Raw genomic sequence first — 26,671 nt, 5'->3', positions numbered from 1 at the left:
GAGGCATTATTAGAGTCTACAAATAAAAGCTTCATTCTTCTCTAGCTACAACAAAACATCCCCTTGTCTTACATCCTGGCACCAAAGTCCCTAAAAGCAAACAAATTCTTTGTGACTTGTTTTGTTCCGCCGGAAAGTTTTCTCCTACCCATTCCCTGAGCAAAAATAAACAAGCTCCTAATAAAAATTATTCATCAATTATTCATTATTCTTGCATTTGGTAAAAAAATGTAAGGATTATGCTCAACAAATATCAATATGGGAACAGATAAAAAATTATTATGAATTCCTAACATCATTAAGAGCACTGACTCAACTAAAGGACGAATAATTCATATTTGTATTTATTGGCAAAGTTATAACTCAGATGACAGTGTGTAATGCAAGCATATTTTATCTGTATAACTAACAGTTATGGTTATGGCAATTTGTGGACTGAAACTAATATGGGTACATGCATGAAAGTAAATAATATAAGTAAGATGAGTTAACCATTGCAGAATGTAAGATTACTATTGGGAATAAGATTCAAAATATAAATTAACCCTTGCACATACAAGAACTGCAACTTTATATACTGTTTCCCCCAAAACAAGACTTATTCCAAAAATAAACCCTAGCTTGATTTTTTACGCATGAACCCAATATAAGCCCTGTGCCCCCAAATAACCCCTAGTTAAACCCCCACCCACTTTGTTGCACCTGGTTGCATGAGGTGGGGTGAGGCGCAAACCTCAAAGTAGGGAGGGGATGCAGAGGTGTAGCTGCCTCAAATGCCCCGCACCCGCTTACCTTAAGAGTTGCATCCAGGCCTCCCACGCTCTAACACCTGCCTTGCTGGCTCATTTTTTCTGTGGCCGCTTTCCTCTGCTTGCACACATTGCCTCAGGCCTCTGTTTCACCTTCAGGAAAGGCCTCTGCAGCCAAGTAATGGGCTCTGGATGTCAATGGATGACACTTCAGAAAAAGCCTCTAATGGTGAAATGGAGGCCTGGGGGACGCCATGCACATCAATCCAGAGCTTGTTTCTTGGCTGCAGATGCCTTTCCTGAAGGCCTCTGATGGCAAAACAGAGACTGGAAAAGTGGGGAGGGTACCACATGCAAGTGGCAGCAAGCGGCCACAGAAAAAGTGGACCAGCAGTGGCCACACAAGCTCCTGCTGCATGGGGCTGTTGATGCTGCCGCCATGAGGCAAGACACATGATATCCCCCCCAAAATAAGACCTAATGCCTCTTTTGGAGGCAAAAACAATTAGACCAGGTCTTATTTTGGGGGAAATGCAGTATTGATTAACAACAAGGGGAATGGGAAACGGATGCAGAAAATATTTTTTCACTTGTGGGTTCTCAGCTTTTTTTTATAATTCGAAAACAAGTTACAAAAATATAACATAATAATTATCTTAAATTAAAAACTGCCTTCAAACATCAACTTCTATAAACTACTTAAAAGACTACTTTTAACTACTATAAACTACTTAAAAGGAAATATTTTCATTCAAAACAGGCTTTCTGTAGAAGTTCGCAACTCTCAGAAAACTCTAAAAGTTAAACAAAAGAGCACTGATGGATAAAAGCAAAGCTTCATTTCCTCCATTTTTTAATTTCCTCATAAATTACACTTGGAATCTGGGGGTTGGGAAGGACCCTCCAGTCATGTAGCCCAACCTCTTGCCCAGTGCAGGAATCCTGATATCAATCTGGACAAATGGCTGACTAGGAGAGAAGAACTAATGAGAGAAGGTCCAATCTTGAAACAAGGGGGAACGTCCTGATTGTGAAAGCTGTTAAACAGTGGAACAGCCTGTCTCATGAACTAGTGAATATCACCAGAAATTTTCAAGAAAAGATTGGTCAGCCATGTATAGGTATTCCTCAACTTAGGACTGGAATTCTGATGCATGCTACTTGACCCAGATTCAATGTTCTGAAAGTCGCCCCAGGGTCACATGATTGTATTTTTGGTGCTAGATAACCAATTGAATTCATGGCCTTTTGCATCATCCCATTAACATACGAAAACATTTTACAATGGTTTTGCTGAAAATTGACAATTATTTCCAGTTTATTTTAGCAAAATCAGTCACATAGCAACAATTGGTTAATGACCATTGCATTCTCTTAATGACTGCAGCAGTTGCTTATGACCAAAGTGTTCATTTAAATGATCACTGCAAGAAAGATTGTAAATTCAGTCATATGACAGATTTGCTTTATGCCTGTTACAACTTATAACTGCAATGGGCAGGCTCCATTATGGTTGTAACTTGAGGACTACCTGTATCTGTAAAAAGAATCTGGATACTACATTATTCACCCATCCATGTTTCCCAACAAATTATGTTTAATTTTTTTCTAATTCTGAAGATTATATACAGTCATTATAATAGTCACAAATAACCTTATTCCCTCTCTTTTCCAAATAAGCAAAGTTGACCACTACTAACACTACTTCTAACATGTAAAAGTCAGCCTATCTTAATACTCTCCCATTTTAGTTTTGTTGAAATACTTTCTCCCCAAGCATAATTTTATTTACCTCTGCCATGATCTATCATTTTCTAAATAAAAAAACTTGAAACACTCCAGTTGAATTTCAGGTACCTGGCAACTTTTTTTGCAATTACAATCTGTGACTCCTGCCCCACAATAATGTGATCAACATTTGCAATATTCTCTGCCAGCTTCCCCAGAAAAAACAATGGTGTGTAGGGGGAACGTATCTCAAATCTGGGGAAAATGCTAGTGAAAGGCAGCCTTTTGAGCCTTTCAGAAGGCTGGTGTTCGCTTGGTGGTTTTCCCTCCCCAAAGGCTCAGGAGGCTGGCTTTTGCTAATGTTTGGGGAGGGGAAAACACCAGTGAATGCCAGCCTTGTAAAATCCCTTGACATGCTTGGAGGAGCATGTTGGAGGAATGGATATCAAATCTAGTGAAATTGCTGCACAATCTACAATATACATATAAACATGAAATTATAAATCAATATACCGTATATACTTGAGTATAAGTCAACCTGAATATAAGCCGAGGCACCCAATTTTACCACAAAAAACTGGGAAAACTTATTGACTCGAGTATAAGCCTCGGGTGGGAAATGCAGCAGCTACTGGTAAATTTCAAAAATAAAAATAGATACCAATAAAACTTTCACGAGGACAGTTGAGAATAAGTTTGATGTTCACAATTTCCTCTTTGAAAGAGACCAGTAAATAGGGACAAGAAGATGAAGAAAAAGTGTGTTTTTTCACACTTTTCACACTGCAGTGAACAAAAATGGCATCATAGGAACAGGCTTATTCTCAGTCCAAAGGTTTGTTTCTGATTTCTTCCCTGATTTAAGGGAAATTTGGGAAACGATCTCACTATCATGAAAGGTTTAATTGATTCACTAGCCCAAAAGAAGAAGATGATGATGACAGTGGGAGGCAGGAGTCACTCTCTCCCTTGCGAGAAAAAAGCAAGAGCCGTTCTTATGATCTCTCTCTCTCTCTTTCTCCGTAATACAGTCAAGTCCTTTCCAGCAAGAGACAGAGAGAGAGAGAGAGAGAGAGAGAGAGAGAGAGAGAGAGAGATCATAAGAATGGCTCTTGCTTTTTTCTTGCAAGGGAGAGAGTGACTCCTGCCTCCCACTGTCATCATCATCTTCTTCTTTTGGGTTAGTGAATCAATTAATTTGGGAAATGATCTCACTATCATGAAAGTCAGTGTTCTCTGCCCGTGGGGCGTTTGGAAGAAAACGCCCCGCGGCATATCCACGCGCATGTAAGGGGAATCAGAAATCCCCGCATTCAACGCCTAGCACAGCAGAAGAGAAAACGCAGCTGTGAGCAAATACTGGGAAAACCTGATTGATCAGAAGGAAGGAGGCAAAAGAGGGAAGGGTGGTGGTGGACGGAGGTCCCACTGGTATTTGTGAAACACTCGGTCAGCAGCGCTTAAAGTCAACGTCCTCGCTCCCACCCACCCACCCAAAGCCAGAAAGTCCCCCAATCGCGCAGCCCAGAATCGCCCTCCCCTCAGGGGGCAGCAAAGACACCCAGTGTTTCCCGAGACAAGAAGCTCCGCCGTGCAATGAAAGCGCCCTGGCTCTAGACTCGCGGGCTCAGAAAACAATGCGAGCCGAGGTGGCTTCGTTTCCTCAGCCCCAGCTGCTTTCAGTCCGCTCGGGAGGAGGGGAGGAGGTGGTGGCGGCGGCTTGCGTTGTTTTCTGAGCCCGTGAGCCTAGAGCTCAGAAAACAATGCGAGCCGCTGCCACCACCTCCTCCTCCTCCTCCCGAGCGGACTGAAAGCAGCTGGGGCTGAGGAAACAAAGCCGAGCAGAGCTGAAGCCACGCCTAGAGCTCAGAAAACAATGCGAGCCGCCACCACCACCTCCTCCTCCTCCTCCCGAGCGGACTGAAAGCAGCTGGGGCTGAGGAAACGAAGCCACCTCGGCTCACGTTGTTTTCTGAGCCCGCGAGCCTAGAGCCTAGACCTCAGAAAACAATGCAAGCCGCTGCCACCACCTCCTCCTCCTCCTCCCGAGCAGACTGAAAGCAGCTGGGGCTGAGAAAGCGAAGCCACCTAGGCTCGCGTTGTTTTCTGAGCCCGCGAGCCTAGAGCCAGGGCGCTTTCATTGCACGGAGGAGCTTCTTGTCTCAGGAAACACCAGGCATCGTTGCTGTCCCCTGAGGGGAGGGTGATTCTGGGCTGCGCGATTGGGGGACTTTGTGGCTTTGGGTAGGTGGGAGCGAGGACGGACGGAGTCCGCGAAGCAGGGCTTGCCTGCCCTTGCTGGCTGCCTCTGCTTCCTTAGGGGCGGGGAAGGGGGCTCATCTGGACCAAGGGTGAGTCTCCCCCTCAGTTTCCCCTGAAGGATCTTCCGTCACTTTTGCCTTCTCCCTATGTCTTCCCTCCATTAAAATCCCCCCACACACACACACTTATTTTCAGGTGGATAGATTTCGTGTCTGAGCATTCTCACATGACGGTGGGTCTTTCCCCCCCTCTAAAAACAGTTAAAAAAAGAAAAAACAATATATCCTCATGCAAGAACTTTTCTGCTTCCGATTACCCCCATGCTTACAAGTTGCAAAGGAAACACGGAAGCAGGGAAGCGGCTGCCCAGCTCCAGAGCTCCACACCATTATTTTTTTCAGAGGGAATCTCACTCGAGTATAAGCCGAGGGGTTTTTTTTTCAGCACAAAAAATGTGCTGAAAAACTCGGCTTATACTCAAGTATATAGGGTAAATGTATTTTTGAAATGAAATTAATATTCTTTTTTATAGATATAGATACTTCTAATAGTTACATAGATATATATTTGTTGACTCTCCTTGAATTCATTCTATCACTTACTTTGAGGGCACAAAATATACAGGAATCTCCCATGCATTTGTGTGTTGTAAGTTGTCGAAAACTGCGTCGAAAAATATCAAGATGCCAGAGCACCTAGAAAGCAAAGTATTATTAATCAATTTTCTTCAGAATGTTTTAGGCAAGAAAACGATCATTTCTGAAGCATGCTAACTTGGTCAAAGCAGTGGTTGTCACCTTTCATTTAGATTAACACACAGCAAGGATGGTTATTTCAGAAGATCCCCCCAAAATTAGAGATTATGTAAAATACAGCAGCCAGAATTTTGAGTAGTTGTTAGGAAAACAGAGTATATAATAGCTTTCCCATTTCAAATGTATTGGTCAGCAGTGTAACCTTAGGAAGAATTCAAAATACCCATGTTTCCTGAAAAATAAGACCCAGTCTTATTTTCTTTTGGGCTCTGAAATAAACAGTAGAGCTTATTTTGGGGGAATGTCTTATTTTTTTCCATGTAGATAGGCCTTCTTGCTCATGGGGCAGGAGGCCATGTGGTGTGCCAGTGCCACTGCTCCGAGGCAGGATGGTGGAGCTGCCCCATGCACCCCACACCAGCTTACCTCAGGCCACCCACAACCCAATACTTGCCTCGCCTTGTGGCGGCTCCAGCAGCTCCATCCAACAGGATACCGCATGGCCTTCTTCTGCTTGCTTATGGCCGCAATGGAGCAGGCCAAGTAACAAGCCAGTGCTGTGGCTACGAGGCAACAGTTGGGGCGTGGATGGACTTGCTGCGGGAGCCCTGAAGTAAGCTGGTGCAGTGTGCATGGGGCAGTTCTAATTCCCTGCCTCATGGCGGTGGCACTGGTACACCATGCAGCCTCCTACCCCACCATTCCACACACACTCCTTGCCTCACGTCGTGTCAGTGGCACTGCGAGCAATCAGACGGAATGGGCGGGCAACCAGCTGTGCAATCACTTAAGTGGGGCTTACTTTAGGAGTAGGGCTTATATTAGGTGCAGGTGTGAAAAGCAGGCTAGGGCTTATTTTTTGGATAGGTCCTATTTTTGGGGAAATGGGGTACTTATTGTGATTTTAAACCCCTAAGCAGGTTGGGACCAAAATAATGAAATACCAGTAATTTTTCATGACTAGGTCTGTGCTACATAATAATTAAAAAGTTCTAAATATATCTCCTCTCTTCAAGCAGGGTAGTATCCATATAGCAGCATCCGATTAGTATCTACATTATCTACTTATTTAAAAAGGCAAACCACAAATGGATATATTTCATAAGTCATAATTATAAATGTATGAATATGAAGTAAAGATTATTTATTAAAGGAAAACAAAGTAAGTTCTGGAAAAGAAAAATGCTTCACAAATAATGTGGATAATTTGATATGTGATTTTTAATTAATGTAATTTTTTTTAAAAGTCACAAGTTTGACTGAACTTTGCTCAACCTATTCAAGATCAACTGTACACTTAAAATCTCTAAGTTTAATGTTGAATAAAAAGTGAAGCGGTCAATTAACTTTGTTCTAAGTGATATGTGAATTGTACAAATTTTTGTACATAAATTGTACATAAACGTTATGACAATAAAAGTTATATTGATCTACCAAGTCTTATATCTAATTTGCGGGTAATTACAGGAAAATGTTATTACTGCAAGATACTAATTTGAAGAGCAAAAAGGATTTAAATGAGATATTCTTTACAGTATATTACAGACATATATTCTGGAGCACCTTGCTTAATTACCAAATGAGTTTATATAGAGCTTTAGGACTTAGGGCTTAGATAAAAACTCTGTTAACTGCACTATTAATTCTTATTATTAGCTGTTTATATTTTATTGAAAGTTATACTTTTATATTAAAAGTAGAGGGAAGGGGGTTTAAATATCTTTATTCATTGCCGTTCACTAAATTATCAATTTTTGGTGTATATTTTACTGAAAACACTTATCAGCTGTAATGCTTAACATTCTAGCTATAATATTTATCGCTAAAGCTTCCAAATGCTAGAATTATACAAATAAAGATACTAATATGTGTAACACTGAGACACTCTGCCTATAAAATATAAGCATTCCATCTAATCAGAACTTCTCTTGCACTGGAAATAATCCTGGCATTAACGGTAGTTTCGGGATGGAAAAAGAAAAAAAGAAAAAAAATTCCTGATGCAACAATTAGGGGCCTATTCTGTGTTGCTTGTCAAGTTCTATGAATTCTCACATTTTACATTTGTCTTTTGCCAAGTGGATGCATATTTCCCCCTTCTTCCTTATGGACTCTCATCCTGTTTCTCAACTTTATTCCCTATGCTATGATTCCCAAGAAGCCGATTATAACATATCAGCCAGACTATCTTACTTTATGGTGTTACATTATGAGGATATACATATCCTCTTAAAGCCAAACAAGCTACAGAGGTTGTTAAAACTCTTCAGAACATTTCTTGCCCCCCTGTACTGCTGAATAAAACATTTTACAATGAATGAAAATATTCTTACTAAATAGAATATTTTTTAAGGTAGGCATCTCTTTTATCCACCTGTCAGCCTTATTCACAAAATTTTACATCAAAACTTCATGTCTCTTATTTACTTTCACGTGAAAAGAAATTAAGGGGACTCCAATAACCCATCAAAAATTCATTCAAATGAAACATTCATGGTTGTATTTGTGCTTACTATACTATTGTGGCAATAGCAAGAAAGCAGGAAAGCAATTTTGTTGTCTGATACATTCTGAAAAATAGTCATGGGAAAGATATAATATCAACCTTGTTATTTTAAAAATGAAAGCAAAATACTAGCACAAGGACTCAAATCCAAGATACTGAATATCTTATATCTATACTGAATACATGTATGTTATATATTATGCCAGAGAATCTGAAAACTAGATTAAGAGAAGATAAGTTTAAATTCAGTCCAACAAAATTGGACTCCATAGCACTGAATTATATATGCTTTTAAAACAGTATAGTATAGGAAACGTTAGAAACCTATATAAAAGATAGGCACATTATTATTTCAGTTTTCTTACCTGTAGTGCACTATTCAGGAAGCAGCTGTTTTGTCCTGGCTCATTGCTGAGGCCTTTACTTGGTGCTATAGATGTTGTATTTCGTGGAGTAAACATGCCTTGCACACCACCCTGTCCCACAGAAAAATAATTTCTCTTCCAAGACATCTTTCACATTTGGATTTGCAGTATAAAGCTGGTTCTATAGGTGTGTCTGTGGTTTAAAGATTCAAAATCAAAACTAAGTTACACAATGCTAAAAAATAAAACTTCCTCTACATTCCTCAATGGTATCTCATGAAGTGACATGAACACTGTATTTCTTTTAAAGCCAGAAATAATACTGCAATATTGTTACAGTAATAAGCTCTGACTGGAAAACATCTCTTTGTACCTGAAAAAAAAATTGGAGGCAAACTAAAAAAAAAAATAGCTTTTCCAAGAATGATCATAATGAAGTCCTATATCTCGTCTAAAAAGTTTATTCAGAGTGTAAAACATATTCAAAAATACTAAAAACCAGAAAAATAACTTTCTGTTCTTTTGTAGTCTCTGAAGGCTAATAAGCAGGCAAAATGAAATCAGGAAAAAAAAAACAAGCAACCAAAATCCTTGTTATTCCTCTGTCGTTTTCTTCCTGGAATATTGGTACAGGCAACTTCACTTTTTATAAGCAAAACAAGCAGAGATTCAATACTGTCTTTTAATCCAGGCAGAAACCATCTTCTAAAATTCCTGTAATTTCCTCAGCAAGACTTGAGTGGTTTCTTCTGTTCTTACTTCTCTTGTGAGCATAATGTCTAGCTGTGGAGAGGGAGAGAGGGAGAGAGAGGGAGAGAGAGAATAATCAAAGGCTTGCGTCATTTAATTAACATCTTAGTTTTCTTCTGCCAAGATCAGCGTTCACTCACCTCGCATCTCACCACAAACTGAGGAACAGAAAACAAAATCCCACCAAATTAAATACAATAAAGAAAAAAAAGAAATACAACAACTACACTTTTCCATAAATATAACTAGAACAGGTTAAATGGGATGAATTTGGATAATAGGAAATAATAAGTAAAAAGTGTATCTTTCTAATTTGGTTACATTTGTTGCTATGATAACAAAAATATATTTTTAAAATCAATGTTGATTGATTCAAATGGATTATATTACATCACTGTCAATTAGTAGCAATGATTGTTGATTGAGATTCTTTATTTGGTCCTGAAGTATAGTAAGAAGTACAACAGCAGAATTCGTTTGGAGGTCTATAACTTATTCTCTAAATTACAGGTAGTTTGCAAAATAAATTTGGAAACCAAACAAAACAAGAAACATCCTTCTTAAATATTTCTTGTATAAGGAAATTTTAAGATACTTTTACTTGTAGAAAAATGGGGAAAATTTGTAAATAAATAAATGTTAAGTATGTTGACTTGTTTGGTTAACCCAACAGAGGGTTTATATTATATATTTATTTTGTGAATATTCTTATATTATATATTTATTTTGTGAATATTCTTATTTTTAGATTACAGTTATTTTACATACAGAGAATTGATACTCATTTAGGGGTAGGATTCAAATTTCTTAACAACCAGTTCTGTGGATGTGGCCTAATTTGTGGGTGTGGCTTGATGGTCATGTGACTGGGTGAGCATGGTTTGTGTGTAAATATTATAAATATTTATGTAAATATTGATTTTTTTTATAAAAAAGGAGCAACTTTTATCCAAAGCAGGCAAAGCAGGCAGGCAGATTGAGTTGCTCACAGAATCACAGATTCACTTAAAGATCTATCTATCTGCAATCGGCTATCTGCGTCTGCACTGAAAAGCTTCAGTCCTAAGGAAGGTTCAGCTCGGCTTTTAGATTAGCTAGAAAGCAATTTCTAGCTAATCTAAATCTCCTGACAGAACAGAACAGCTAATGGTCGGGGGTAGGGGAAGGAAAAATAGCAACTTGCCAAACCAGGCAAGTTGGATGGCTGGCATGCCAGGTAAGGAGTGAGTGGGCGGGAAGGGGAGGGGCCAGCCAGTGGAACAATTTGCCCGTTCTCCAAACTGGGGACAATCGTGTGTGCAGTGTTTGCAAGAAATCATCAGCTGTGCCACCTGGCACAGCTGACAAGTGCAGCGCGTGGGTGTGTAGTGTTTGAAAATCCTCTTGTTTCCTGCTTTTTCAACCTCAGCTGTGCCGCGCAAAGCAGCTGAGGAGGGAAAAGCAGAGAATAAAGGACAGCCTAGAGACTGGGCGGGCAGCTGAGCCAAACACCGAACCGGTTTGGTGTCAGCTGCTCTTTGCAGCTACAGGTTCTATAGAACCGGGCTGAACCTGTAGCATCCCACCCCTGTATTCATTCCATCAATTAACAGAATGCATGTAATTAAACCAGATAATCTATACATCATGCAAAGTCAATTTGCTTAGCTATGGTTTGCTGAATGTCATTTGCTTCACACATCATGCATGCTGGGTTTATGCATCAAACAAAATAAAAAATGGTTTGGTTTTGACTTACTATATAAGTATAATTTGTAAGTTATATTTATATAAATTATGACATGGATTAACATGTACAAATTCAGCCAAATGTACTTTATTAAAAAATTTCAACTAAGCCAGGTCTTAGTAAACATCAGGCCTAAAATTAAATTTATGGTTTGCAAACCAGAATTGCTTGATCTTAATAATTTTAACAAAACAAAACATATTATGGATTAACATAATAATTTTCACTGTGGTTTCATACATACTTTTGACTAGATTGATTGCGGATACAATCCAAAATATTTGTTATTAAATCCCTTTATACTTTACATAACTGACCTTTGTGATCATATTAAAAGCAATTGCGTTCTTTTAGCTGATGATGTAAAACTATTCAACACCATCGACAACACTGCTACCCTTCAAAAAGATCTTGATTATGTGTTAAAAAGGTCAAACAAGTGGCAACTTCAAATCAACAAATGCTCTTACATATTGGCACAAAAAAATCAGAAAATAAAATACAAGCTGAATGGTCACAACCTTGTAGATGAACCCCACTATGTCAAGGACCTTGGAGTACTCATCTCTAATTATCCAAGTGCTAGAGCCTACTGCAACTACATAGCCAAAAAGGCATTAAGAATTGTTAACCTAATCCTGGGTAGCTTTTTCTCCGGTAATAATGTACTATTAACTAGAGCTTACAAAACGTTTGCTAGACCAATTCTAGAATACAGCTCATGTTTGCAATGTCCTACCTGTCAAATGACTACTTCAGCTTCAACCAGAACAATACAAGAGCACACAATAGATACAAACTCAAGGTAAACCGCACCAAACTTGATTGCAGGAAATATGACTTCAGCAACAGAGTGCTCAATGTCTGGAATACTCTACCTGACTCTGGTTTCTTCCCCAAACCCCAAAAACTTTAACCTTAGACTGTCTACTATTGACCTCACCCCTTTCCTTGGATGTCTGTAGGGGGCGTGCATAAGCGCACCAACATGCCTACCGTTCCTGTCCTAATGTTCCTTTTTATTCGTATCCATTTCATGTATTCATAATCATGTTTATACTTATACATGTTATCTAATGCATGCTTGACAAATAAATAAATAAATACATTATATTTAAGCATCAGTCTTCCAATCAGCTTCCACTCTAGCAGTTCTAAACCCTGCCCTATGTCCCAACCATATATGGGAGACAACTAATGGGGACAAGAGAAATGCCTTCTTAGTGGCTGTACCAATTTCCCTGCTGGAATCCACTTTGGCCAACTGGCTGTGGGCTCCCTATTTACGAAGGTATTCTTCCTACAGAATATACTTTATTAACCTGCTTATTGGCCCATTCTTATTGGCTAATCTTTTATAACTGATTTCGGGAAGAAAGGTATTACCTTTGCTTTCTTTTATTCTTATACTGGGTTTAATTGTTACCTAGGCTAGAGTGTATATGCACCAGAAGGACAGGATGTATCATTTTTTTAAAAAATGAAATTGATCACTTAATTACAATGACATATTTTAGTATTAGATATCATTAACATTAACAATGACTAAAGGACCACAATTTGTATTTTTTAAAAATGCAACCAGATTAAAATATGTGCAGAGAATAAATCCATTTTATCAACCTCAGAAGGATGGAAGGCTGAGCTGGTCAGGATTGAATTCCTGGCTATGAGCAGAGTTAGCTTGCAATACTGCATTCAAACCACTATGCCACCATGGTTCATGATGTTTTCACCTGATGGGCGATTGTCCTAGAAAGCAAATAGTGAGTGAGTTTTGAATTCTTCATAGAAGGCTAATGAAATTGCTGTGTCAATGCTGAGCCATTAATTAGCTGAGGATTTCGATGGAAAACAAAATAAAAGGAAACAGTAAGTGAGGAGAAAGTACAAATCACCAGACACTTCAAACTAAATAGACAGACAGACAGACAGATAGATAGATATACACACATACAGAAATCGTATCATAAGAGTAACACCACCACCCCCATTACTCATTTTCAGATCGCAGGAACCACTGGGAAGCAGAATACCTTTAAATAGAACCACCACCACCCTATTATACAGGTTGGCTCCTAGACAGCAATGAAAAACCTCCATGAAGAAGCTGTGAAAATGGAAAAACAGCACTTTCACTCTTACACTATGATCCTGTTCAACTAGATTCATAAAACACGCTGTCAGATCCCTAAAAGTGATACTGCCATTCAGTTGGGAGAAAGTGGGGAGGGGTCCTTGAATTTGATTCATTACTATTGCCTGTTGCAACTGCTATTTTATAACTTGTATCCTGGTGCTGGAGCACCCTGAGATTTTCTCACCTCTTAGAGAATGGGGTAGGCTGGAGGGCCATGTGGATTGTTTCATTTTTAAAGATGGCCATGGGAATGCCGGCTCATCTATTTCTCAGAGTGGCCAGTATAATAACCTGTGGAATGCTGTATCTGCATCTGGCTAAAGGGAGGGGTCTCTACTGCTTTAATTCTACTTGTGTGGCCTAAAGGTATTCAGACATAGCTTTGAATATATTGCTCTCATTTCTGCTTAATAAAAGATTCCTTTCAAAATACTTTTGTTTCAAGAGTCTTCACTTTCTTAAGTTAGGAGCAGAGGCAATCCTTAAAAAAAGCAATATCTGAAAAAGGTCAACCTAGAGAAGCAATTTTCACTCTACCAAGGGGACTCGGCAAACCATGTCTGAGCAAAGCAGTGTGTAGGGAGAAGCCGAATGCGGGGGGAGACATCAACCACTACCCCGCTGGGTAGTGTACCCCATGGAGGATCCCAAAAAGCCCCGCTGGTTGATTGGCATGGGGATGGGAGAACCAGAGTCGTCACCCTCACCCATGGTAACCAAAAGCCGGGATGGAAATTGGAGCTAGAAGCCCCTCTCTGACCAGGAGGAACTAATTGAACCACCGCTGAGGAAGGATCATCTGGAGACATATAACTGAGTTGGGGATGGAAACTTTGGAAAATCTCAACATCTGAGGGGAGCCAAAACAGCAGCAAATGTTGTGGTTAGCCGGCAGCAGGTGCAGACGGCTGAGGAGAGCGAGGACTCAGATGAGGGCCAGGACCATTAGGGAGTGGACTGCTGCCTTCAGAGAATGTGGGGGCTGGCAGCAGCGATGAGAAGGTTCCCAAGGAGCCTGTGTCAAGTGCGTGTGTGTGCAGGGCTGTTCGTAGGAAAGAGCAGCTGCAGCAGCACAGGCGACTCGGGAGTAAGGCTGCAAGGTAATGGCCCCTCCTTCAAGAAGATAAAATCCAGCTGTGAATCAGACATTCTTTGTAGGAAGCAAAAACATTTTGAAACTCCAGCCTCGTGAACGTTGCAGTATCTTAAGTTGGTATTTGAAGACTCTTGTGTTGTAAAATATTTATCTGTTATTCTTGGCAGCCTCACAAGGTTTTGGCGAGGCTTGTGCTTATCAAAGTTAATTAGTTTGCAGCAGCCTTTTAACCATGGATTCGTCAGAATCATTACAAGGTTTCTGTTCAGTTCATGTTTGCTTTATTGGAAAAGGGTTTTGGTCAGAACAGCAAAGGGGCGCTGAAATGGCAGCAGCTGCAGATGATGCCAGGGGGGCACACCCCCTCCGGGACCCGCCGATCAAGCGGATGGCGCAGCAGCAGCCAGGGGCCCAGTAAACTGTCACCCCAGGTGGTGGGCGCACTGGGGCCTGTTCCCGACCAGCCCTGAACCCTGCAACTGGAAAGAAAAACTCCCTCCCTTGGAGTGAAATTTGATGGGGATCCACAACAATTGGGATTCTTTGTAGCACACATGCTCGTGTACATGCAGGAGTATGGGTGTGATTTCCAGACCCAAGGATCCCAAGTGCGAATTGTTACCCGAGCCCTGGAGGGAGCCGCTGCCAAATGGATGGTGACCCTACATAATGCCGATGTACCAGAACTGCAGAACTTTGACCATTTCATGAGGACCTCGCAATGGCAATTCAAGAACCCACTTGCAAATTGCAAAGCATGTGAGTGCAGTAAAGTAATGAAGCAGGGACGGCGGCCTGTGGCAGAATACACTGAAGTATTCTGAGACCTCGTGTGCTGTGTAAACTGGCCAGAGGATATTCTGCTAAGCTATTTCAAGGATGAGCTGAGGGATGAACTCTACAATGCCTGCGTGGTCCGAGGTGCACCGAATCACCTACATGAGTGGTATCTCACCGCCAGAGTAACTGAGATCAATATGGCCAGAAACCAGTACTGAGATGGACAAGCATGGATCTTTCCCTTCACTAGGATCATCAATCCAGTGACAGTAGAACTATTCCTTCCAAAAACATTCAGGCAAGTCCACCCAGTATTTCACATTAGCTTACTCAAATGAAAAGTAATCTCACCCCTCAGATCACCTGCATCTACACCACCTGTTCCCATCACGATAGGAAATCCTTGATTCTAGGGTCCACAGAGGGAAAACCCAATACTTAGTTGCTTGGAAACATATATCCTCATCACAAAATGAATGGGTAGCTAACACCATGTTAGGGCTCCTACATTACTGAAAAAATTCCACTCCCAATACCCTACCAAACCTTGCTAATATACTACATTGAGTTTCTTTTCTATCTTTTTTCATGTGGATCTCTCTTTTTTCTAAGGAAGGTAGCATGTCAGATCCCTAAAAATGATACTGCCATTCAGTTGGGAGAAGGGGGGACTTGAATTTGATTCATTATTATTGCCTGTGACAACTGCCATTTTATAACTTGTATCCTGGTGCTGGAGCGCCCTGAGATTTTCTCACTTCTTGGGGAATGTGGTAGGTCGAGGGCCATATGGGTTGTTTCATTTTTAAAGCCAGCAGAGATGGCCATGGGAATGCCTGCTTATCTATTTCTCAGAGTGGCTGGTACAATAACATCTTCACACCTGTGGATTGGCTAATCTGCATCTGACTAAAGAGAAGGGTCTCTACTGCTTTAATTCTACTTGGATTGCCTAAGGGTATTCAGACGTTGCTTTGAATGTATTGCTGTCACTTCTGCTTAATAAAAGATTCCTTTTGAAATACTTTCCTTCAAGAGTCTTCACTTACTTAAGTTAGGAGGAGAGGCAAACCTTACACACACTTATTTTTTCCTGGCTGAGGGGAATGAACATGTTGATTTTAGAAAAGGAATTCAGTAAAAAGAATTGTCAAAGGAAGGAAGTTTGGCTTGTATATTGAGTTGATAGGATACCAACAACTGCAAAACAATTCTGTATATATTTTCAGCAATCTTTATTTAAAAATATATACAAGCATTATTTGAGCTTTTTTGTTATTTTGTTTGAAATAAAGGCATGAATGGTATTCTATCTCTGCCCATATTATTATATTCTCTAATATAATATCTTTAAGTTTAGCTCTTTTTCTGATGGAAAATATTGACAATACATTGGCAATTATATATACATTGTATATAAATTGTATATAAATTATTTATAAATAAACCAAAAGGATTTTCTCCTCCCTAGGAGAGGTAAAGAAGAGATTATCTTGTACTAGATATGTATTCAGTCAACACGTAGACTGAAGTCCAGAGATCATAATACAGAAAATGCAGTTCTAGTTCTTTACGGAATACACTTACTACTTGGTCGTATACCTTTAATTTTGTCAGATGATTACATTGTAAAACTCTCTCAATTTCTTGTGAACTAGGGAAGCATAATGCACAACTGGCACAGGTTCTTCTCCATGCCTAAATTATTCATCAACATCAAACTAGTTTTCCAGCATTCTTAAATCTGAATGTTTACAAAACAGGTTCTAATGCCAGCATGACTCTTGGATCAAAATTTCACATTTAATATGTGAGTGCAGCAAAATTGCGCAAACTGAGTACAAAGACATGACCAAGTTGCTAAATTAATCCACTAGTCATTATGACTTACCTATATCTGAAAAGTCTTAGAAACATAAAGTGGAAAAAGTTGTTGAAAATGAGAAGGTAAAGATCTTGTGGGACTTTCAAATACAAATAGATTGTCATTTGGAACAGAACACGCAGATATCACAGTTCATTGATATTGTTGTACCAGATGTCAGAGTCAAAGAAAAAGAACTGGAAAAAATCATGAAATATTGCAACCTGGCCATCGAAACTATGCAATTATGGATGAAACATGTAACAGTGATACCCATTGTCATCGGGGCACTTGGTACTATGTCCAAGAATTTTATAAAATACATCAAGAAATTGCAAATTCCTGCAATAACACCAGCGGAACTGCAAAAAACTGTGCTACTCAGAACATCGTACGTTTTAAGAAGATACTTGGTTGATCCCTAAGATGCTGGCAGCAACCTGTTTCAGCCATCAGTGCCAGTCAATGACATTTGTGATACATTTTTAAATGTTCAGTTGACTGAATTTCATGTTTAGTGAATAAAAGAGATTGTAATAGTAATAATCATCATCATCATCATCTTGTATGTACGGCTACTATTGAAAGTCTTCATCTTTGGTAATTAAGATGTTTTAGAACATTTGACTCCCTTAAATGCTACTATCATCAAGAGTTGGCAAGTAGGGTTCCTATGAGTATATAAACTGAAAGTAATACAAGGCTTCTCCTTTTTTACCACCGAAAGCTTATGGTGATGGAAGTTTATCCAAGAATGAAGTTGCTGCACCAAATTGATACTATTGAAATATTCTTCTTTGGATTTGGCCAGGGAATAGGCAAGCAGTTCCAGGAAATCAAAAGGAAATGGTGAGGTTATATTTAAGTATCTCATTGGTGAAAGTCCTCCTTATGAAAGATATAAAATATTATCTGATAGAACATTTCTACTGTCTTCATTTGCATTACTATATTCGAAATACTACATTCATTTGTTTCAGCTTTAATACTATTTCCATTAGTTAAGATAAATATCTTTTTCATTATACTGTATCAACTGTTTAAAGAACTTATTATTGTGTGTCATATAACTACTAGTTTCAGAATCAATTCCATCAGTCTGATATTTTTTCTAACTTTAAAAATGGCATTTTATGCACTTTATTGAACATTGTTCATTCGGTACCTCACAAAATAGCAAAAAAAAATACTGAAAAACCAAAACTACAACTCTCAGCAATCATAAGCATTGATTGTCCAAGCCCAAAATTTCAAGCCTGGTGATATAGGGTATTCTGTTGCGAGCAGAGGAGTGGAGTACTCTTCTCGTGAAATACTGCTGGACTCGTTCAATTGTGTTAATGTCCGATATACAGTGTGGATTCCAGATAAATGAGCTGTATTCGAGTACTGGTCTAGCAAAGGTTTTGTATGCCCTAGTTAGCAATTCAATATTTCCAGGAGAAGCTTCATAAGATTAGATTTACAACTCTTAATGCCTTTTTAGCAATGCTGTTACAGTGAGATCTAGCACTTAGTTCATTAGATATGAGTACTCCGAGGTCCTTGACAGAGTGAGGGTCATCAACGAGGTCATATCTGCCTAGCTTGTATTTGGTGTACTGACTTTTTTACCAATGTGTAGGACAGAGCATTTGTTGGTTGAGATTTGGAGTTGCCAAATCTTTGACCATTCAGACACATAATCAAGGTCACTTTGAAGTACAGTAGCATTGTCGGTGGTGTTGAATAGTTTTACATCATCCGCAAAGAGGACACAGTTGCTTATAAGGTGATCACAAAGGTCATTTATATAGAGTATAAAGAGCGTGGGTCCTAGAACGCTGCCTTGGGGGACACCACTGTTAAGTGGAGCAGGGTTTGATATAGCGCTCCCTATTTTTACTATTTGTTGCCTGTTTGACAGGAATGCAGTAATCCATTTACGAAGGGATCCAGAAATGCTGTAAGAGGTTAGTTTTAACGGTAGTTTGTCATGTACCACTGAATCAAAGGCTTTGCAGAAGTCTATGTAAATTGCATCTATTGCTTTACCCTGGTCGAGTAGAGTCGTCCATCTGTTTTTGCAGTGTTGGAGTTGTAGGTTGCAGGAAATTTTTTCCTGAAACCAAATTGTTTTTTGGAGAGTAGGTTGTTTGACTCTAAGTGAAGGGTGATGAATTGGTTAATGATTAATTCCATGACTTTGCATGTGACACAACACAGTGAGATTGGTCTGTAGTTTTCAACCAGGCTGGGCCACCTTTTTTGAAGATAGGGATGACCGTAGCTAAGGACCATAGGTTTGGCAAGGAGCTGGTTCTGAATGATATATCATATATAATGCTTAGGGGTTCTGCTATGGCAGAGGAAAGCTTTTTTAAGAAGTATGCACATAATCCATCGGGGCCAATAAATATGTTTCCATGGTGACAGTTCTAGCAAATGATGGACAATACTTCACAAAAATTGAAAAGAATGAGCAACTGAAAATCTGTCCAGAGGGTTTTAAACTGAATCCAGGGGAGGGGGAGGGAGATACCCCAAAACAGTGAACTGCCAAGTAATAAGAAGGGGAATGGAGTGATATGCAGGATTAGTGACAACCAATAACGGGCAAGTAAATGCAATAAAGAATAGGTCAAAGTATAGTAAGTCAAGATTTTCAAAGTATAGAGGGGACAATTAGTATGATCTAGAAGTCTTAATGCAGGAAGGCAAATATGATTAGTATGGATTATTGAAACTTGTTAGGACAAAACATGAGTAAAATGTAAGGATTGAAGAATAATAACATATTCAAAAGGCACAGGCCAGACAAGAGGAGTACAATTACAACACTGTAAAGGAAGCACATTGAGGTGTACAGATCCAGGAATCTGAATATGAGGGTCCAATCAAGAATATTTGGGCAATAAGGAAAAAGAAACAATATTACTATACGGGTGTGCTATGATTTGCCAGAACAGGAATAAGATCAGGATAATGCCAGATTTTTCAGATGTTCTGGAGTAGAGACTTACCTGGAAAAGGAGAAACTGACCTAAGAAAAACAACTGACACAAACAAGGAGTGGTAACCTAAAGTTAAGTAAAAAGACACGGAACATCTAGCTAATATTAACTTGTTTTTTCTAGGACCAGATAAATTATATCTGAAAGTCTTGAAGAAGCTTGCAGATATCCCACTGAAGTTCATTTCTGTGATTTTTGAGAAATCATGGAGGATTGGTCCCATTCTTCCTAACTTAAAAAATAAGGGGGGGGGGGGAAATCCCACAAATACAGATTGTCAACCTGTAAATATGTGGCAAACTTCTGGAACTGATTATTATTAAGAGGTTTGTTTTTGAACACTTAGAAAAAAAAATGCACTGGTTGGCAGTAGCCCCCATGAGATCAACAAGAATAAGTCATACTAAATCAACTTGCTCTCTTATTTTTGATAATCAATTCAATAATCACATTCAGAAATGGGCGTTGGTAGAAGTTACCGTGAACGCCCTTTCTATCTATGCTGCGAGAGAGCCCAGGATGGGTTGACTCCTTCCTATGACATCATTTAGCTGAGTCTGCACTAAGATATAAAAGCCAGCCCCCGGGAGAGACCCCAGCTTTGGTGAAGATACTTGACAGACTGAAAGGTGTCTCTGAAAGCCCAAAATAAATACAGAAATATGTCTTACCCTCTCCGGACGAATCAAGGGAGGGGCTGGGCTCTCTCGCAGCATAGATAGAAAGGGCATTCACGGTAACTTCTACCAACACCCATTCTCCTCCATGCTGCATCGAGAGCCCAGGATGGGACATACCAAAGCTTGCATGTCCACGGGCGGGTTCTCGTCTGGCTCACCACACTGACTGTGGAACCACTCGTTGAAGCACCCGTCTGCCGAAGGCTGCAGTCGCCAAGGTAAAAGCATCAAGACGGTAGTGTCTGATGAAAGGAGATGGGAATGTCCACGTGGCCGCACAACAAATCTCCAAGGATGCTTGGTTCGCTTCTGGTACAGTGCACCGTCAGACCTCGGGGAACCGGAAGGGCTGCAGCTTTGTAGGCCTGCTCAATGCAAGACCTGATCCACCTGCTAATAGTAGGAGAAGAGGCCTTGTGCACCAAGTGAGAAGGGAAAAAGAAAACAAACATGGCTTCCAACTTCCTGAAGGAGGAAGTATGCTTAATGTATATTCTAAGAGCCCTTCTTACGTCTAGTGTGTGTCACTGCCACTCTAAGTCATGGTTCAGGAGAGGACAGAAGTCAGGCAAAACAATGTCCTGGGACTTGTGAAACCAGGTGTTAACCTTCGGAATAAATGAGGGGTCCAGACGAAGAACAACCCTATCATTGTGAAAGGAACAAAGGTCCTGTCTGATGGAAAGAGCAGCAAGCTCGGAAACCCTCCTGGAAGAAGTGATGGCAACAAGGAACACTACCTTCAGAGTCAGGAAACGGAGAGACACTGTTCTAAGGGGTTCAAAGGGGGGCTTTGTAAGGGCATTAAGGACCAAATGAAGGTCCCAGGAAGGATACCTGTGGACCACCGGAGGGTGCAGGTTGAAAGCCCCTTTCAAAAACCTCCTGACTGAAGTGTGATGGGATAAGGAAGGAAGCGAACCCCATGAAAGGACTGAGGAGAGGGCTGCAACCTGCCTGCGTAAGGTGTTGGGGGGCCAAACCTTTCTCCAGACCATGCTGAAGGAAGCTAAGAACTTCTGCCAACTGGGCTGAAGCAGGAGAAAGATCCTCCCTAAGGCACCATCGGGAAAAAGCCTTCCAGGTGGCATCATAGATGCGCCTTGTAGAAGGTTTGCGAGAAACCAGGATAGTGAGGATGACCCTTTCTGGAAGATCAGCCTCCTCTAGCCGCTGCCGCTCAAGTGCCACATGGTCAGCTTGAACCACTGGGGCTCTGGATGGAGCAGGGCCCCCTAGTGAAGGGAGACTAGATGGGCAGGGATCCTCCAAAAAGAAGCCACTATTAAGTTGACCAGGTCCTCAAACCAGGGCCTCCTTGGCCAATAGGGTGCCAGGAGGAGGAGCTCTGCACGTTCCTCCAACATCTTCCAAATTACTGCCGGAATGGTGGGAAGCGGAGGAAAGGCATAGAGGAGACCCTTGGGCCATCTGCACTGAAGAGCATTGGTTCCCTCTGCTCCCTGGTAAGGAAACCTGGTGAAGAATCTGGTGACTTGGGCGTTTTGAGGAGTGGAGAAAAGATCCACTTCCAGTGTTCTGAATCCGAGGGAAAGATCCCTGAATAGAGACGGTGAAATGGACCATTCTGCCTGGTCGACTAGGCTCCTGCTGAGCCAGTCGGCCTGGGAGTTGTCGACCCCAGAGATGTGGTCCGCCGAGATCGATAATAGGTGTTTCTCTGCCCATAACCCCAGCCATAGAGCCTCTCTCATGAGGGCTTTGGACCTTGTCTCCCCTTGCTGGTTGACATGAGCCTTTGCGGCCATGTTGTCTGCAAGGACTAGAACATGAGAGCCGGTCACTGATTGCCTGAAATGCTTGAGAGCCAGAAAAATGGCTCTGAGCTCCAGCCAATTTATGGGAAGGGTCTGTTCCGATCTGGACCAAACGCCCTGAGCTATCTGGCCTTGCATATGGGAACCCCAACCCAGGAGGCTGGCATCGGTGGTTATAACTAGCCTGTCTGGGTCCCTGAACAGGAGTCCCCTCCAGATAGATGGGGAATGCTACCAATTGAGAGATCTCCGGATTTGTGGCGGGAGTGGAACCTTGATGGATGAGTGGCTGGTTCCTGCTCATTGGTAGGGAAACAGGAACCATTGGAGGGCTTGGAAGTGGAGCCGAGCCCACGGGACGATGCCAATACAGGAAACCATCTTCCCCAGAAGTTTGGACAGCAGTGACAGGGGGACAATTTGATGTTGCTGGATCTGGCTGATGATCTCTGCAAGGCTCTTTCCATGAGCTGGGGACAGGAAAACCTGGCACGACATGGTATTGATGACTGCTCCCAAGTGTTACAATTTGGTTGTAGGAGAGAGCTGGCTCTTTTTGGTGTTGATGGAAAATCCATGTGTTCAGATGGTGAAGGCCTTCCTTCCTCATCAACCTCCTCCCATTCTGGTAGAGAAGAATGGACCCTGAGGTCCTGAGGCCTGTGTAAATCAGGATGATGAGGCAAGGAACTTATAGATTGAGAAGGGAGAAGGGCCTGAACCCTTTCCAGAGGTTGAAGAATTTGCTTGAAGCCTTCAGCCAATCCCTGCCTAATGGCTAATGAGACAACATCTTGGATAACCCTTGGTCTATGCTCAAAGGTAGAGGCAGAAGGCCAAAGGCCCGCTGCTGTGGGAGAGAAGGTGGCTTCAGGCCTAGACTGAGGAGAGGTTTGAGGCCTGGAGGGAAGGGGAGGAGCATAGGGCACAGAAGCCTGTTGGAAATAAGGCCCAGATCTGCTTAAATCCTGAGGATCTCACTGTACAACAAGAGCCTCAGGAGACCAGGATGGAGGATGGAAAGGCTCATAGATAACTTCTCCTCCCCTGGGAGGGCTTAGTTGGGGCCCACAAGTATCACCTGAAACATGCTGTAGTTGCACTCCCTTCTGTTGAATAGTCCTGTTGAACTGCCTCTCTAGAGCTGCATGTCTGCGCTTCTCTGTCCTCAATTCAGCCTGAGTTGCCTTCTTAGGAGCTAGAGCCTTAGCTTTGATTTTAGCAGCCACCTCCCTCTGGACTGATTGGGTGCATTGCCAATGTCTTTTTCTCCTATTGGGCTTAAGAGACTGTTCCACTGGGGGGGAAAGCTCTGCCAGAGCCTTATCTTGCTCCATTTGTAAATCAAAGGCTCTTGCGTTGGAAAGAAGCTGTTTAGAAATTTTTCTATTAAGCCCCTTAGGGTATAAATGGCCCCCGGGCTTACAAAATGGCCGCTCACCTCATGGTGGAAGGCTTGAATCCAAGATGGCCACTGACTACAGGAAAACAGGCTCCAAAGATTGAAGAATCGCTCCTTAGGCTATACAGAGCCCCGAGCGAAGTCAGCAAGGGAAAAACGCAGTAACCAGCTACACGATCAGCTGGCTTGAGCTCTTATCAGTTTGCCGATCATGTTTATGATCGCTCCAAACTGCAGGCATGGGGGAGGTCTGCAGACGCTGCCCAGCTTGCCTGCACAGAGCTCTGTAAAGCTGCTCCCAACACTGCAGAAGAGAGAGAGAGAGAGCCCTGCTCTCCTGGAAGAGTAGCTGCCCAGATCCCTGGGAGCTGCTTGAAGCGAGGAAAAAAGTACTGAAGATCGCTGGTGATTGCTATCTAACAGAACACTTTCAGAGACACAGCTACTGACTGAAAGGAGCTGAGTCAAAAGCTGGGGTCTCTCCCGGGGGCTGGCTTTTATATCTTAGTACAGACTCAGCTATGACATCATAGGAAGGAGTCAACCCATCCTGGGCTCTCGATGCAGCAGAGGTGAATGTGATGATCATGGTGCACCTAGACTTCAGCAAGTATTGCATGACTAAATGTCCCATGATATCTTAGTAAGGAAGAATGAAAATGGGCATTGGTTCTTACCTGACACGCCATTTCTCTTCGAGCTGCTCGGATCATCCAGAGAGTGGGAGGTGCTTCAGTCCGTGTTGATTGTAGGCTGAGCTTAATTACTGAGGAACGCCCATCCTTCCATCACGTGGCTCCATTACAGCATTCCCCAGTTTATGCGAAGGCGAGAGGAAAGAGAAATCCGTACTCTCATCTTACTAGACTTAAGGATTCATTGGCCGAAACAAGACCCCACCAGACAGGAAGGATAAGGGTGGGGCTGGATGATCCTTGCAGCTCGAAGAGAAATGGCGTGTCAAGTAAGAACCAACGCCCATTCTCCTTAGAGCTGCTCGAATCATCCAGAGAGTGGGACATACCAAAGCTTGGCTGTCCTACAGGAGGGACCCCGTCTGGCTCGGGAGCCTCTCTGGGTCCTTGAGGACCCGCTGTAGGACACGTCTGCCAAACGAGGCCCTCGCTGAGGCAAATATGTCAATCTTGTAATGCCTAATGAAGGGAGACGGAGGAGTCCGGGTGGGAACCCGGCAATTATCAGTGATTGGGCCCTGAGTGGCCCAAGCTACCGAGGTATCCGCATCTCTGGTGAGATGCGCTGTAATTCCGCTGGGTACTGGCAAAGCCTGTGACAAGTGAGATCTGGAGATAGTAGCTCTGATCCAGGGGCCGATGGTTGGAGGGGACACTTTGTGGCCCAATGTCTTGGGTTGAAAGGAAAGGAATAGGGATTCAGACCTCATGAAGGGCTGGGAGCACGTAATGTAGATGCGAAGGGCACGTTAAAGGCATCTCCCTCTCGCGCGAGGGTTTGGGGTAGAGGTTTGGGAGAATGAGCTCCCCTGCCTTGTGGAAGGCTGAGTTGACCTTGGGCAATAAGGTAGAATCGGGCCGGAGAACCACCCAGACGGCGAGGAAGATGCAGAGGTTCTTTCTCACCGATGATGCTGCAATCTCCGAAATTCGATGAGCCGATGCAATGGCCACTGGAAACACAACCCTGAATGTTAAGAACTGGAGGGTGGATTCCCTGAGAGGCTCAAAGAGGTGCTCAGTGAGGGACACAAGGGCCCTATTAAGATCCCAGGCAGGGTATAGAGAAAGGTTGGAGGAAACCAGTTAGTGGATTCTCTGAGGGATGCCTTAATACAAGGGCTGACCTGGGATATGTGACACCGCTTGCTGAATTATTCCAGGTGACATCATGGGTTGAGGGCCGTCTGGAAGCTAAGATGGTATCAATAACCTGAACAGGGAACTTCTCATTTTTTAGGTGGTTCTGCTCAATCTCTAGACGGCTAGCTAGAGCCAGTGGGATCCGGATGCAGAAGGGGCCCCTGAAAAAGGGAGATCCCCCTTTGGGGGGAGTTTCCAGGGAGGGGCTACCGATAGGTTGTGGAGGACCGCCAACTATGGGCACCTGGGCCCGGAGGGGGCCACCAGAGACAGTTCTGCATTCTCGTGGATCAGCTTCTGTATGACTCTGGGAAACTAGGGCTAGTGGGGAATGCGTATAGGGGCCCTGGGGGCCAGGGGCAACATAGGGTGTCGTAATTCTCAGCCCCATGGGAGGGGAACCTCGAGAAAAATCTTGGGGGTGTGTGTTGAAAAGGGATGTGAAGAGATCCACTATTGGTAGGCCGAAGATTGTGGTCGCCCCTTGAACAAAGACAGGAGAAGGCGCCGTTTGGACTGGTCCACCATGGCCCTGCTCAACCAATCCACTTGGGTGTTGGACACTCCTGAGATGGCTCTGCTTTAAGCGGGAGGAGATTGCACTCCGCCCAGTGGCAGAGGCGCTTGGCTTCTCTCATTAAACGAGTGGCCTGGTGCCCCCTTGTCTGTAGACGTGAGCTTTGGCAGTGACGCTGTCGGTGAGGATAGGACACGACGCCCGTGTACCTGAGGGAGGAAGCTGCGCAGGGCCAGGTGTATGGCGTGGAGTTCCACCCAATTTATATTGCCTACCCGTTCTGTCTCCGACTATCTGCCCTGTGCCAAAGAATGGGAATCTTGCAGGTACCACTACACCAGCGGCGCCCTTTGATCGAGTGGATAGAGCGCCTCATTCGGACAGGCTGGCGTCTGAGGCGAGAGAGAGCCGTTGGGGCTCCCTGAAGTAGTGGCCCTTGTTGATGGTGGGGCTGGACCACCAGAGGAGAGACGTATGGCCCCTTGGAGGGACCATGAGCGTGGATTTTTGAATTACTTCTGCCGGACGTTTGAAATGGGAGCAGGAACCACTATGGGAGTCTGGTGAGAAAACGGGCCCAGGAAACAATAGAAATGCCTGAGACCAGCTTACCGAATAATTTAGACAATTCTAATAGTGTTGCCTTTTTGATCGCTGGATAAGTTTGACGGATCCCTGTATGCTAAGGAATCCCTCCGAGGAGAGAACTTTTTTTCCTTTAACCGAATGAATTACAGAC

General features: G+C 42.5%; 1 protein-coding gene across 2 annotated transcripts in view; it reads right to left on the bottom strand.

The window, feature by feature from the left end:
* The window catches only part of USP54 (ubiquitin specific peptidase 54), a 134,369-nt gene that overhangs the window by 82,790 nt on the left and 24,908 nt on the right, over window positions 1-26,671 (bottom strand). For both annotated transcript variants that reach the window (XM_087933855.1, XM_087933856.1), the window contains exons 2-3: window positions 8,366-9,148; window positions 5,342-5,434 (exon numbers count right to left, since the gene is read on the bottom strand). In XM_087933855.1, coding sequence (XP_087789981.1) covers window positions 5,342-5,434; window positions 8,366-8,512 — 240 coding nt within the window. In that variant the 5' untranslated portion in view covers window positions 8,513-9,148. The remainder of the gene's footprint in view (window positions 1-5,341; window positions 5,435-8,365; window positions 9,149-26,671) is intronic.

The sequence above is a fragment of the Pseudonaja textilis genome, chromosome 4, assembly GCF_049901715.1.
Source record: "Pseudonaja textilis isolate UNSWEBS1 chromosome 4, rPseTex1.2, whole genome shotgun sequence".
In the NCBI taxonomy this organism is placed as follows: Eukaryota; Metazoa; Chordata; class Lepidosauria; order Squamata; family Elapidae; genus Pseudonaja; species Pseudonaja textilis.
The sequence above is the reverse complement of the archived record's forward strand: the minus strand, read 5'-3'. Positions and strand labels throughout refer to the sequence as shown.